Source organism: Manacus candei, unplaced genomic scaffold (genome assembly GCF_025592945.1).
Source record: "Manacus candei isolate 608988 ecotype Guabito, Panama unplaced genomic scaffold, ASM2559294v1 h1tg000015l, whole genome shotgun sequence".
In the NCBI taxonomy this organism is placed as follows: Eukaryota; Metazoa; Chordata; class Aves; order Passeriformes; family Pipridae; genus Manacus; species Manacus candei.
Genome location: NW_026138063.1, coordinates 8,689,822 through 8,703,216, shown reverse-complemented (window position 1 = coordinate 8,703,216; position 13,395 = coordinate 8,689,822). Strand labels below are relative to the sequence as shown.

At 40.2% G+C, this 13,395-nt stretch overlaps 2 protein-coding genes across 18 annotated transcripts in view; one reads left to right on the top strand and one right to left on the bottom strand.

Annotated features, from left to right (window-relative positions):
- Positions 1-13,395, top strand: part of MCF2L2 (MCF.2 cell line derived transforming sequence-like 2) — a 218,431-nt gene that overhangs the window by 85,212 nt on the left and 119,824 nt on the right. The gene's annotated exons all lie outside the window — the stretch shown is intronic.
- On the bottom strand, positions 397-5,843 carry B3GNT5 (UDP-GlcNAc:betaGal beta-1,3-N-acetylglucosaminyltransferase 5). The gene is made up of 2 exons (XM_051781512.1): positions 5,700-5,843; positions 397-5,176 (listed from the first exon to the last, which is right to left on the bottom strand). The coding sequence occupies exon 2, from the start codon at positions 4,835-4,837 to the stop codon at positions 3,701-3,703; it is 1,137 nt and encodes a 378-aa protein (XP_051637472.1). The 5' UTR covers positions 4,838-5,176; positions 5,700-5,843; the 3' UTR covers positions 397-3,700.

Below are 13,395 nucleotides of genomic sequence, written 5' to 3'. Positions count from 1 at the left end.
GCAAGAAAGATTTATCTTTTGTTTGGGTTGGGGTTTTTTTCCATTTTTTTTCCTTAAAAACATTAATTACAAGATGTGAGAAAATAAGTCATTAGAATAAGCCTTGCATGTATGTTCAAAAAAAGCAGTATTAAAGACCATCTCAGTGTTCAGAATGTTCATATTTAACTATATGCCTCTGAGAAGCTTCTGGGTTTTTTAAATGCATGCTAGAGTTTCTGCAGTCTTGAGAAAAAGATTATTAATGATATATTCTAAAGCACCAAATATTTAAGTCGCTTAGTTCAACAAAAAGTACCAAGTAAACAGCTTAATTTAGCTGAACTGCACAGTTTCTAGGCCAAAGGGAGCAATTAAAAAAAAAAAAAACCCACACCAAAAAACCCACAACAAAACCCACCCTGCAAGAAGCCAAATGACACAATCCCCACTGACTTCATTTGCTTTGTTCTCTTCTTCACTATGATTTAGATAATTCATACTTACATTATGCCTCTGTCTCACACAGGTATACACTGAAGTTACCTGATGCAAAAGACTCCATTTGTAAAAACCTTAGGTTGATACATTATGTTAGACAAATTGGAGAGACATACAAATCATCATTATCTGAATTTAATTATACCCTAGGAAAATACCATGTCTGGTCCCCAAACCATCAACTAGTTTTCAAAAGGTGCAAAGTAGGACCTGAAATCTTGTGGAGATAAATACACATCTCCAGAGGAACAACTGCCTAAAGAGAACATACAAATAACAACAGGTTAAGCTTCTAATATCTAGCAGTTCTATACAACTTTAGACCCAGAAGCTTGGTCCACAAATTTGTGAGCTGTCTCTTTCCTGGGAAACACCGATTTTGCCTTTTGTTGAGGGCAGGTTTGGTGCAAGGTAGAACAGAAAGGAAGGTGGGAGAGGGGACAGTTTGAAGCCCTCGAGAGAGGGAACTCGGGATAACACTTAAAAGCATCAGAGCTGATGCTGTCAGTTACAAAGAAAGCAACAAGAGATATTTACCTCTGCTGTACTGTTTGGGTTTTTTTTAAAAGAAATAAGTCTGTTTATTCAAAACAAATTTTACAAAACAATTGTCTTTCTGTGGTACAGAGCAAAGTTTAAGAATAAATACTGAACACTTTGTATAAAAATTAGTAATATCAAAGGGAAACTGATGCAAACCAAACAAATAGGTAAAAAAAATTTAGCATTAAATATGCTGTGCAACAATGTCAAACTCTTAATGAGGAGTGACCATTCAGGCTGATACAGTTTTATTTGCTGAAGTAAAACCTGACAGCCCTGCATTGGAGCACCGAGACTGTTGTTAAAAAAGGTTCCAGATGAAAGTGTACAAATATTGTGTTTAGAACCAGAAAATAAGAAGTTTTCTAGTGTCTCCATTTTTTGAAAGGAGTGCCTTCATGCTTTTCTTTTTATTCAACAAGCAACTTCTTTTCACTGCAGCAAAAGAAAATGCATACTACAAACATCAAGACCCTTTTAAGATTAGGAAACAATCCAAACAAAACTCAAACCAACTGTAAAACAAAATATTTCAATGGTCAAAAGTGACTTTCAGATAATGGCAAACTACATTTAAGCAGCGTTTTAGATGTTAGCTAGTTTAGGCTACTTAAAGCTTAGTTTACTTTTGCTTGTATGAGTGAAAACAAATCCCAACACAGAGTTATGTTGCAAAAACTGTAGTCTTACTAGTACATTTTGGTTGCATACTGCATATGAAGACCCTCTTTCCCTACAGTGAACAGGGTGGCTTTTTCTAGCAGTGCAGTTTTGCTGTGCAGCTTTGTTGATTTAAATGGCTCAAAACAAGTCAGAAATCTGATGAAGCAGCTTTCCTTCAGTACAGAGTAATACTTCCTCTATATGTGCATTTATCTTCTCTGTAAGCAACAGGTCATATAGATCTAGGGTTGTCTTGTGTTTTTTTTCTTTTAGAAAATACATATTCTCAGTACTATAATCAATGTTTAGGTAAGAACAGGAACTGGATTTGTTTTTTCTGAAGTATAGCTGTTATATTCTTCAGTCATTTTGACACTGATAAATGATTTATTTGTCAGCTCTTTATATGCCAAACATTTGGAACCAGTTAGGATTCTTATTATCTTCCTTCTGGAAAATCCATTATAGAAAGTTACATATTTTATGTAGCTACCTCTCATCCATCTGAACAGCTTAGAGAACAGTCAGCAAGCTCACTCCTGGATTCTGTCTACACTAAGAGACACCACTGTCCATTCAAACCATAAAACCTGCAGCACAGCTCCAAGAGCAGTAGCAGTTGGTTAAACCAAGTTTACACTCACAGCTTAAAACTAGCAAGTCCTGTACAGCTACCACAGGTTTTGCAATTAGCAACTAAGATATCTGTCCTGAGAGTCTGTGGAAGCACCATTAGTGAGCTGTACAAGAAAGAACTGCAGACACCCTACAGCTCTGGTTCTCTGCAGTATCTCTGTGGCACCACAGTACAACTCGTAAGGGCTGGAGGTCGCACATCGCTTTGTTCTGGTTTGATTTACAATGCCCAGGTGTTTTGTTCCTCTGCAGGTGATATTAACATCCAAATATATTCAAGGTACAGGGGTTTGTGGACACAAACAACCCTGAAATTTTAAAGACAATTTTGATGAAAAACATTTTAGTTATTTTGATTTGTGTACTGGGTTTCTGTGAATCACCATCTCCCTATCCCTTCAATGCGAAGTCAAAGTTTGTGCAGGAAATATCCTCCCTCTTTGCTAGTACCTGCTTAAAATTTTGCTTTTTTAAGTCTTTAAAAGCTTTACATTAGCTCTAAGTAACATTCTTGGTGACTTTTGCTTGCTTTTAACCTTTAGAATCTTGAATATTGGAAAACAGAAGCATTCTTAAAAGAAAACTCATTTAGCTTATTTGCTTATTAAAGATTGGACTGTTTAAGTACACTGATTCAGTTTTCAGAAGGCAGAGAAATATTAGCCAAACCTGTTACATGAGTAGTATTTGATTTTCGTCACTTCAAGTTCTAAAGGGAGCTCCTTTTTTTACTTAAAACCACCAAGTCAGAGGGCATTCAAACACTTTCCCTGTTTCAAAGATTTAGGGAACTTCGAGAAAATGATTGTAGCAGGTCTTCACTTCTAGCACTCACTGTCAACTGTGCAGGTCCAGACTGACTTTCGATGAAGCACTGAAAAATGGTGAATATTTGTAATGAGTTTACACTGCCTTAAACTACTGCAATACTCTCATTCATCAAGTCAGAAGTTCCACTTTCCTCATGTTTTGAAAGGTCTATTCCATTTTGATATAACAGATTTTTGTTTTGCCACATGCCTTAGTTCACACAGCTTTAAAAAAAACCCTCAAGACTTACTGACAAGTTCAAAGCAACAAACGTTTTCAACAAGCATTTTAAAGTCTAGAAGTCTATTGTAGTTCATTTATAATCCAGACTTGCATCCCTTGAAGAGTGTAAAAAAACAGGCTACAATGTAAAAAGTTGCAACAGGAGAGCTATTCCAATAAGTTTCTGAACAAAATCTGGGACCATCTGCTTCCTCTCCCCCTGCCCACCCCAAATATTCACATGTAAATTTTACCTCTTTCCATGTTTACATATATTTTGAATAAACACCTAAAAAGTTGTTGCTCTGTTTTGGCTCAGTGGATCTTCTGTGCAGATATTCAAGTATTAAGAAAATGCAGCTGAACAAGGATATGTGTCCTCATAGTACAGTTTACAGAGAAGCACAATATTGACTAGTCTGCAGTATATTCTACCCCAAATCCCTGAAGAAATCTTTTTAACTTTGGGATCTGTAGCCTGCTTCCAGAGCTGGCGAAGATCATCTACGTGTCCGTGAGATGTCATCATCTTGTTATAAATGCAGGGATGATATGGAGCCTTTCCTTCCCCAGAAAAAAATACATGATATTGTGGTACAATTCCCATTTTATTGGCACAGAGACCCATGAAAACATCATCTATATAAAGACTTGTATTGAGAGTCAGTGAAGCCTCATAGACTTTAGCTGCTACATCATTTGATATTACATATGCAGCTCCTGCTGTGTAGTCAGGGTAAGAGGGCCACTGGTACATTTCATATGGAACATAGTATTTGCTACTCTTGTCTCTTACGGGAGGGGATCCACGATGGACACGACCAATCCAGAGATCTTGAACACCCATTTGTGTTAGACTTTGGAGATAAGCAACAAGATTTGGCATATGGATAAATATATCATCATCTGCAGACATAATGAACCTGGCATGAGGACAGTAGGCATTCACCCAGCTAAACTGCAAAAGCAATTTTAGAGTAAGATTGTGAAAAGTATCCAAGAAGTCTTGCTGAATCAAATCATGGTATTTCTGGTCTTCAAGCTCAAGTTCCCTTTGCTGCCATGTTTTCTGCAGATGGTCTGTTGGTCGTCCTAAAGCAAAAAGAGTTTTAATGTTGGCATTAAGTTGAGAACGAACATACTTCTCATTACCCCAAGTTTGTCTAATTGCATCCCTCCGATGACGGTTCTCAGGAGAAGTCTTCACAAACAACAGCAGAAGGACATCCTGCTGCTGACATTTCTCTCTGTGGTTGATCAAATATTGGTAGCTTGATACTCTGTCCAGGTTATCCCTGCTGATAGACAGGCTGTCATTCACAAAATGGTAGCTATTTATGAGGTATCTGTATGAATAGGACTTCATATGGCTCACAATGTGATTATCAAATGGTCCCCAAAAAATCATGAGACACAGTATGAAGCAAGTGGCAAATATTTGCAAAAAATGGCATTTTCTGACTCTTCTGGGACTAACAAACATTCTGATGCAGTTTTTATAATCCGTATTCTTGTTTAGGATCAGTGTTTTTCAAGTGCCTTTGTTTTTGTTTAAGAGCACAGTGTCACCTCTTCAAGATAAGTGTCCCTTGTAAGGCATGATGTCTTTCACTCAGTATCCTTGTGAAGCCAGCTTTGTTCACAGACTTCATAAGTCATCTTTCTCAAAAAACATTTTTCTTTGATTGAAGGAACACAGGCAGTTTTGAAAGATGAGACTTGCAGATGAGTATTTTCCCTTTGGGGCATCTTGAAACAAACACTGCGGTTCTAATCGGATCTTCTCATGTGTTTCCCTCCTTCATGAAGATTCATGCCAATTCTAAGTGGGGGAGAGGAGAAAGGTTTTAGTGAGCTGTTATTAACACACTTGTGATTAGGTTTGGTCATGGAAATGGCTGACTACTCAGACATGCCCCATCAACAGCCACACACACCCACACCCCCTCCCAGCCCCCAAAAGAAAAAAGTAACCTGACTGGCAGCAAGTCAGAGGTGATCAGTGGCCCAGAGCAAGCTTGTGGAGGCCAGGGAAGGAGGAACCTGACACAGAAACCTCTTTCTTAGAAATGCCCACTGACAGATGGCATTTTATTTAAACTATAAGCTCGGAGAGAGAGGCAGCCTACAAATGTCCCGGGTTACAAATTGTCTGTGGGCGGTCGGTCTACTGAAGACACAGACCAGGCAGAGCCCCGAGCCGGCTCCCGGGGGAGAGAGTGCTGGGTGAGCGCTCCGGGCGGAGCCCTGGCAGCCCTCGGTGTCCCTCACCGCCGTCTCCTGCCCCCCCCGCCATGCCGTCCCCTTGCCCGCAGAGCTCCATCCCCCCCAGCCTCATCCAGCACCTTCCCCCGCGGAGCCCCAGGACGGCCCCGCTGCTCTGCCCCGACCCGCTGGAGGGGAGCGGCCGCTGGACTCAACAGCTGCGGGGCTCGAGAAGCGCCACGAGGCCAACCGTGCCCGGACCGGCCGGTACCGAACGGCCCAGACCCGGCTCGGGACCCCCCTTAACCCGCGGTGCAGGCAGCTGGTCACCCGAGCTACGGTTAAGGGGCGGGCTGACAGAGACAGGCTGCACCCCTGTCAGGACCAGACAGCTCACACTTCAGGGCTACTGTCTCTGCTACCAACTAGGGTTCAGTGAAGAATCCAAAGCACAAAAAGCCACCCGAGTCCAGCATTCTCATCCTGCAGTTTAAAATTCAGTTCTTGTAGCCAGAGTTGTCTCTTCTATGTAATAGACAAGAACAGCCTGAAGTTGCAACTACTTGTTCATGCCACAAAAAACCGACAATTAAGAGCTTTGTCAAGCAAGAAATGTAGGACTAGCACCGTAAGGAATGACACCCCACAAGCTAAGCACTTGTTGCATAGAAATAACTCCTGAAGCAAGAGAACACAAGCTATCATTAGAAGTTCTGTGCAACACAAATGTTTTGAGCATGTTTTACTCATCTGAAGTCTTGCAACTAGATAACAAGGAGAACACAACAAAGTATAGAAATAAGAAAACTTGGAGCAGTTTTGTGGTGCTCCACGAAGGGAACTGGCTCCTCAAAATGGAAACCGCGCATTGGTGTATCCGAGGATTGCAGATTGTAATGCATAACAGAAAAGCTGTATGGGCAGTTTGGTGAATAAAAGTCAGTCAGCGCTTTTTATAGTATCAGTTTAAACCCTTTTTATTTTGGAAACATGAAGTTAAACAATGCACCTCAGAGTTATAAACTCAGCAACTTTACAATAGAACACTATTGTAAAGCTTACTCTTGTTTCAGAGATGCAGACAAGCTGGAGAGTAACAGAAATCCAAACATTTGGTAGTGTCTTTTGGAGGAGCTGGTCTGAAGATACCAAGTAGTCAGGCTGCCCACTGCCATCATGATAAGCTTAAAAGCAGAGGACTGAAAGTTATCTATTTAACCACCTGAAGCAAAGTTTACCCTGCTAAACATGGGCCTCCTCATCACCAAATACAACTTCTTTAGATTACACCTGGATAAGAAGTTTTGGCAACAGTCTGCAGTTGCCCATGTCATAGGGTAAAAGGAGACAACAATCAACACTACAAAAACAAAGGACAAGGTCACTGAAATCTAGCAGTGCAACTAATCTACATGATAGTTTTTCCCACTAGAAAAAAATAAAAGTCCTCAGAAAAAAAACAAAACACCAACAACACCCAAACCAAACCCACAAACCAACCAAAAAATCCACCACAAAACACAGAAGTCATCATGGACACAGCTTTAAATATGAAGCAGATAGCAGGGGACAAGAGAGATGCATAGACTCAATTTTCTGCTACCTAGCACCCCCCTCCCGAAGTCAGGGATGCTGGAACAAGAACTTAAGCTTTTCCTTGCAGAAAAAACAAGCCATTAAATTAACTGAGTAAGGGCTGGAACAGTCTGGTCTGTCATTTCCTTGATCTAGTTCGGGGGAATTAAATCAACCATTAGTAGACACAAGCTGTTCAGAATCCTCCTCAGAAATACACCTCTCAGGTAAAACTTAAAAATGTGACTATAGATGAACAACACTGATGAAATTTATGGAGACCTAAACCCACTTGCCCACCTCTCTCCAAAAAAAGTCTGGAGACTTGCACTGAAGGTACTAATGCACAAATAGAGACTCTTGGACTGTCAGAACTTTTTACACCCCATTTAAAACACCCATCCTTTGGCCTTAGTCATGTTCTCCTTCCCTTAACAGGAAGTTAAGGAAAGCAGGTTGAGTCACCACAGGAGCTATCTGCTGCCATGTGAATCTCATAATTCTGAGAAAAGAAAACAATCCAACACACCAATGTGTTCTCCCTAGCAAGAAAACACCATGGAACAGAGAAAAAACCATGCTTAACAGTCATTTCTCTGACCATAATTAAGGTGTTTTGCCTCTTGATGTGCGTTTTCTTACCTGTGGCTTGAAAGCTGTTAGATTCACTCTGAGACTGGAGAGAGACTGGGAGAATCAACCAAACACACTTCCTGCAACCACCTTCCTTTCCAGTAGATTTCAGATTCATAACTCCATGTGGTCTTCCTCCTGTTGCAAGTACTGGAAGCTTCTGTCATCCTGTAGCAATCCTGCCCTTCTTAAAGGAGCTTTAACTTTTCAGTATTACCACAAGTATGACTCATTGAATGTAGCAGCTGTTCTGTTCTGTATTTTGCATTCAGAATATATTCTGGTATGAAAGTGGAGCTAGCATGGGTTGTCTTTCAAACTCAATAGTTCGTAGAGTGACCACTATGGAAAAGAAGATCCTTAGGCAGCTACTTTAAATATCCACAGAAGTCAATATTTGAAAAAAAAGTCAGCATGAAGTTTATTACAGGATAGAACAGTTTTGGGAAGTCTGCTGAGGAGTAGCAGACAAGAGAGATCCTAAAGAAACACAAAGACACCCAAGACATGAAACACCAGAGACACAGACCCTTGCAGGAAGAACCATGAAGAGACAACATTCACACTTGAACATGGTGATTTTTCCCAACTATTACTACCCTGATAAAAACCTAAACCCAAGAGAAACCAACTAAGACTGCCCAGAGAGAACATCTCATTTTTCTACTGGCTACAAACTTTGTCATGTGGTACCAGACGCAGGCTGGTCTTCAATACACCACATCCCTGCACAAGGTGTGCTTTAGGACAAAGATCATAATGTATAGTTATTTCTCACTCTTTCCACCTAGGACAGAAGATAAGTTTAGATCACAAGTGGCTTTGCCAGACAACAGGATATAACAGGAAGCACTATTTTAAATAGAAACATTTTTTACAATTTGTAGCAACTGTTCCTTTAACATCCACAACTCTTGGATAAAGTTCAGAAGACCTACAAGAAAGATTGTAGAGCTGAAACATTACCTAGTTTCAAACACAAGTCATCCGAAGAGCTGCTGATCATTATGTCCATGTCTGTTGGCTGTGCCAAAAAGCCAGTTGAAGGGTGCAGTTCTATGCAATGGTTGAGTTCAATCAAAAGCCACTGCTGCCAAGTGGGGACAGCCTCACACTCGCTCTTCCCCCAGTCCTCACCACACCAGCCTTCGACAGCTCTGGAGTTTATATAGTTGTTCAACAAGCCAAATTCAGCTTCTCCAACCTCTTCTCCTCAAAAGACAACTGGCTGAAACCCTGAAGAAGTATCAGAAAGTGGCTAATTGAGGTCAAGCTGTGCCTAACCTAAGTGCGCAACAGGATTCAAGAGTTTCCTTTGTAGAACCAGATGTAACACACATTGTTCCTAAAGCTTTCAGTCTTTTCAAATCTAAAGCTCTGTCACTACAGAAAACTTGAAGCCCTAGGACAGGCTTTTGCTCTAAAGTCAGGATAGTCCTGTCACATGAGCTACTCCATATAAGCTTGTTTGACAGTGGAGTGTTAGAAGGCACATCATAGAGGTGCTCCATCCTGCTTCAGGTGGGCTTCATCCCGACATCAGATGTCACAGGGACACCAATTCTACAGTGCTAAAGGAATGTGCCCAGCTACAGAGGTGACAGAAGCAGACATGCTGCAGTTAAATCTGCATGGGCCAAGATTAGCATTGCCTGGATGTAAATTTAGACAGATTTGTTAAGCCTAGTGTAAGGATGAGACAATCCTGAAAAGAGTGAGTTAGATTTTCTTGAAGCTTTCAAAATCTGTTCAGAAAGATGCTGCAGGTTTCAAAGAACATGTGTTTAGGTATGTTTTAGAGTTTTATTTGTTAAGTAGAATTTAAGACTTTTTTTCCCATGTTTGGAGCAATTTAAACAGTTATAATTCCCGTGAAATTGAACTCTTCCATCTCCAGCATTATTGATTTATGTATTGCTTACACCCAAAGACCAAAGGAAATCTAGTCAAGTTCGCACATCAAATAAGCCATCAAAACACGAGCTTATAGAGATTTTCCATTCCAACTGTTAAGAAAGTATGTGTCTAAGTTAATGGGAGCAAGGCCTGAGTGGAGTTTGCTGCTTACAGCTTTAGCTACAAAATTATGTAACCCAGGTTGCTCTGATCATTTTTCCTTTGCTGACATGTCTTCACAAGCCATGTTATCTGTCATCTCTACCCTGGCCTATGTCCCCCTTGTTCACTTCCCAATATTTGAAAAACTTCTTACACATCTTAAGAAGTTGCTTTGAAACTAATCTTCAAGTTCTTTTATATGAGTTGTGTCACAAGAGAAAACAGAATGGAAACACTGAGCAAGTTACACCCTGACACTTCTAGGACTTCCTGTCATAGTGACAGAAGGTCACTTTTAGGAAAAAAAGATGCAGTAAGGTACTTAACTAAGTCTGTCTTCTTACACAGTTTGCAAGCACCAAGATGAAAAGAAATCATGAACAACTTGCAACGAAAATATTTTAAAGTAATGTCAAAACTTTCACTATTACACCTTGTTCTGTTCTGTACAAACTGTTGAGAAATGGAAGCCAAGTTCTGTAGGAAAACATGGTCACAATGGCAACAGGATTTGGAAAAAGAACATGATACAAAGATCTATGAAAAATTTACAGTCAGGTCATGGATGTTGAATCAATAAGAAATATAATGCCGGGATGACTGACAGTAGCTTTTCAGACTTTGTTTCAAGAACATATAACCCATCTTCTGCAATCTCCTTTGCCTGCAATCTCTTTAGTTTGCCTGGAACTTCTACTCAGGCAATGGTTTCCTAGGATGGGAAATCAGCATTCTTAGATGCTCTTTGTGCATGCATTGAGGACTTCTCAGACTGAACAGACACGTGATTTTCTATGAAAGTGAACATCCAACACTTTCCAAAACATGAACTGTTTAAATGATTCCGAAATTGCTCAGTCAAGAGCAATCCCTTATTAAAAAAATGAGCATTCAACATCCAGGGGAGTTTTGTATCACAAATAACTACAACAGCACCCAGAAAAATGAGCCATTGAATGCTGTGCCCACTTGCTGATTCTCACTGATGTGTAAAACTTGCAAGTGCTGAGCAATCTCTGAAGTCTTGGTTGGCAGAGAAATCAAAAGGATGGCAAAGCTTTAGATGACTAAAGCAGTTCAACTCCTTCAGGGCTGGAAGCAGAAACAGGTTGTAAATGCTTAGCACTGCCAGAAGGCAGCTAAATGCCAGTAGAGATTTAGTTTCTACAGAGGTTTTGCACTTATTGTAACTATTGGGTAGAAAGGAAGAGAGTGGTTTCTTCAATTTCCCTTAAAATGAGCTGCAAGCTTCCCAGCTGCTACAAGCCAATCTAAATGGAGACATCTGCCAGAATGTATAGACTTGCCTTCATGAAGATCAGTTGCCCCAAACAGCCACTGTGGAAATGGTAGGAGAGGAGCATCTTTCAAACACCAGTCTACATTTAGACTGCAATTCTCAGTTGTTTAAACCTGCTATATCCACTGCAGACTCTTCCCCATACAAGCTAGAAGGAAGAATGGTGTTTTCCTGAATGGAAGTCTCCAAAATATGAGTCATTTCGTTCAAGTGATTTTGCATAAAACACACAAGCACCAACATGAAATTCTCTGCTTTATGTGAAGCAGATTGAGTGAAAAGAGCCCGATCTTTGTACTGACTGTAAGGATAATATTCAGAAGTTTCGGTCTAGCAATGACATGATTGACCCCACAAGCCTCATTTTCTGAGAAAAGAGGTTAAGTTAAGCACTTCCACATAGACAAGTCAGAGCTCTTAAGACACAGATAAAAAGGCTGTAATGGCACCTATTTCACAACCCACTGCATCTGTTTTGGCAGCAATGAGTTCTAATGCTACACTGAGCAGCAGTCTGCATTTATGTAAATTCACTTTTACAGTGCCAGTGTTTAAAGATGGGTCAGACTGGCACACATTCCTTTCTACTCCCATGTACTAAGGCAGAAAAAGGCAGTAAAGGGGCAGAGCACATTAACTGCATTTGTTAATGTTACCCTGTCAGGTATAACCTCTGCATAGTCATCTCCCTCCCCCTTTTATAGTAGATAATTTCTATTCATATTTGGAATCTTATCTGGAAGCTTGTGTACAAGTGTTTTAATGAATTTTCTACTGACTATATTTCACTTAATCTCAGAATATTATCAACACACCTTGCCTGCAAAAGTGGGCAAAAAGAGGTATGACAAAGGGCTCGCTTGCCACTGCTTTCTATCCCACATTACTGTATCCATCTCTTTACAGAAAAGTGTATGTCAGACAACCTTGCAAGGATATCCCATTACACATGGCAAGCTTTGAACTGAACATTGAAGAAAACGTTTTTCTCCATCCTAGATTAAGCAATTGTGAAATATCAAGCAGTTAAGGATCCAGTGCAAGGAGGAAGACAAGAAAATGCAAATTCCCTAGTTACGCATTAATACTGAATCCCTGTTTCATAACATGTTCTAATTGAAGAGCTACAACATCATAGCCTCACCTAATCAGTAATTCTGCTGCCTGTTTTAAGATATTTATTTTCAGCTAGATCTAGAGATGTTATTTCCTGCCTATTTTCCCCTCAAACCTAAGGTGATTTCTGTTCCAATCTGCAGGCCATACCTGAAGATCAAGCTGAACAACTATCTGAAGCAGACTTTTTCCATGCTAACTGCCAAACTAAAAGAGGAAGTCAAATTTCAGACTGACACAACTAATTGTAAGACTAGTTCAAGCTGCCTTTCCATGGGGCCTCACTTAGAAACTTTTCTTTTGCCTAGTACTTTAAAAAAATGCAGTGAGTTACAAAGTGTATGAAGGACACACTTAAACAGAAGACTAACACCATTGTACCTCATCTACTCCCCAGTCTATCCATCTTCTTTGACAATACTCTAGCTTATAACCCCAATTCAGCATCAAACTCCAAATGGATGTCCCATATTGCAGTCAGAGTTTGCAGTCAAAATTTGGATGTTACATGAGTCACTAGCATGTGAGCAGTAAGGCAGGAACACAAACAAATAAGAATTTGTAAGTTCAATTTGCAGACTAGGATACAGGGTGTTTTCATGCCAAAGGATTGTGCTTTTTTTCCTTTCAGTTGGACCAATGATAATAAAACATGTTGGAATCATAGAAGTCAAAATACAGTTTAATTTACAGGGTACAGGAACTGGTGGGGTTTTTTTTAAGTGTTCTATTAGACAAGTTTTCTCCTTTCCAGATATAAGTTAGCACAGATCAGATATATGTGACCTCTTGAATCCACATAGTAGAATATCATCCCATCTAGACTTCCCAGTTCAGTTCAGCTGCATAAACTTGCCTGTCTTTCTTAAGCATGGCTTAGCCAAGTATCATACTGACTTACCATCCAGACACCATTTATGCCCTATACATAGCTGAGCGTGACAGAAGTCCTGGATCACCCTTCTCTGCATCAAATCTTTTCCTCCAGGAGTTTCTGTTCCCAAATCTACAAGTAGAGTCCCAGGAGACAAAAACCACATACACAAGAGTTTGAGGAAGCTGGGCTGCAGAACACTAGTTCTGGTTCCCATCCCATCAGTTCAGAACCATCACCACTTCAGCTAAAAACTCCTCCATCTTGATGACTCAGGTCA

What these genes read in the sequence shown, in the direction of transcription:
- B3GNT5 (XM_051781512.1), bottom strand. Translation starts at nt 4,837, where the DNA reads ATGTTTGTTAGTCCCAGAAGAGTCAGAAAATGCCATTTTTTGCAAATA.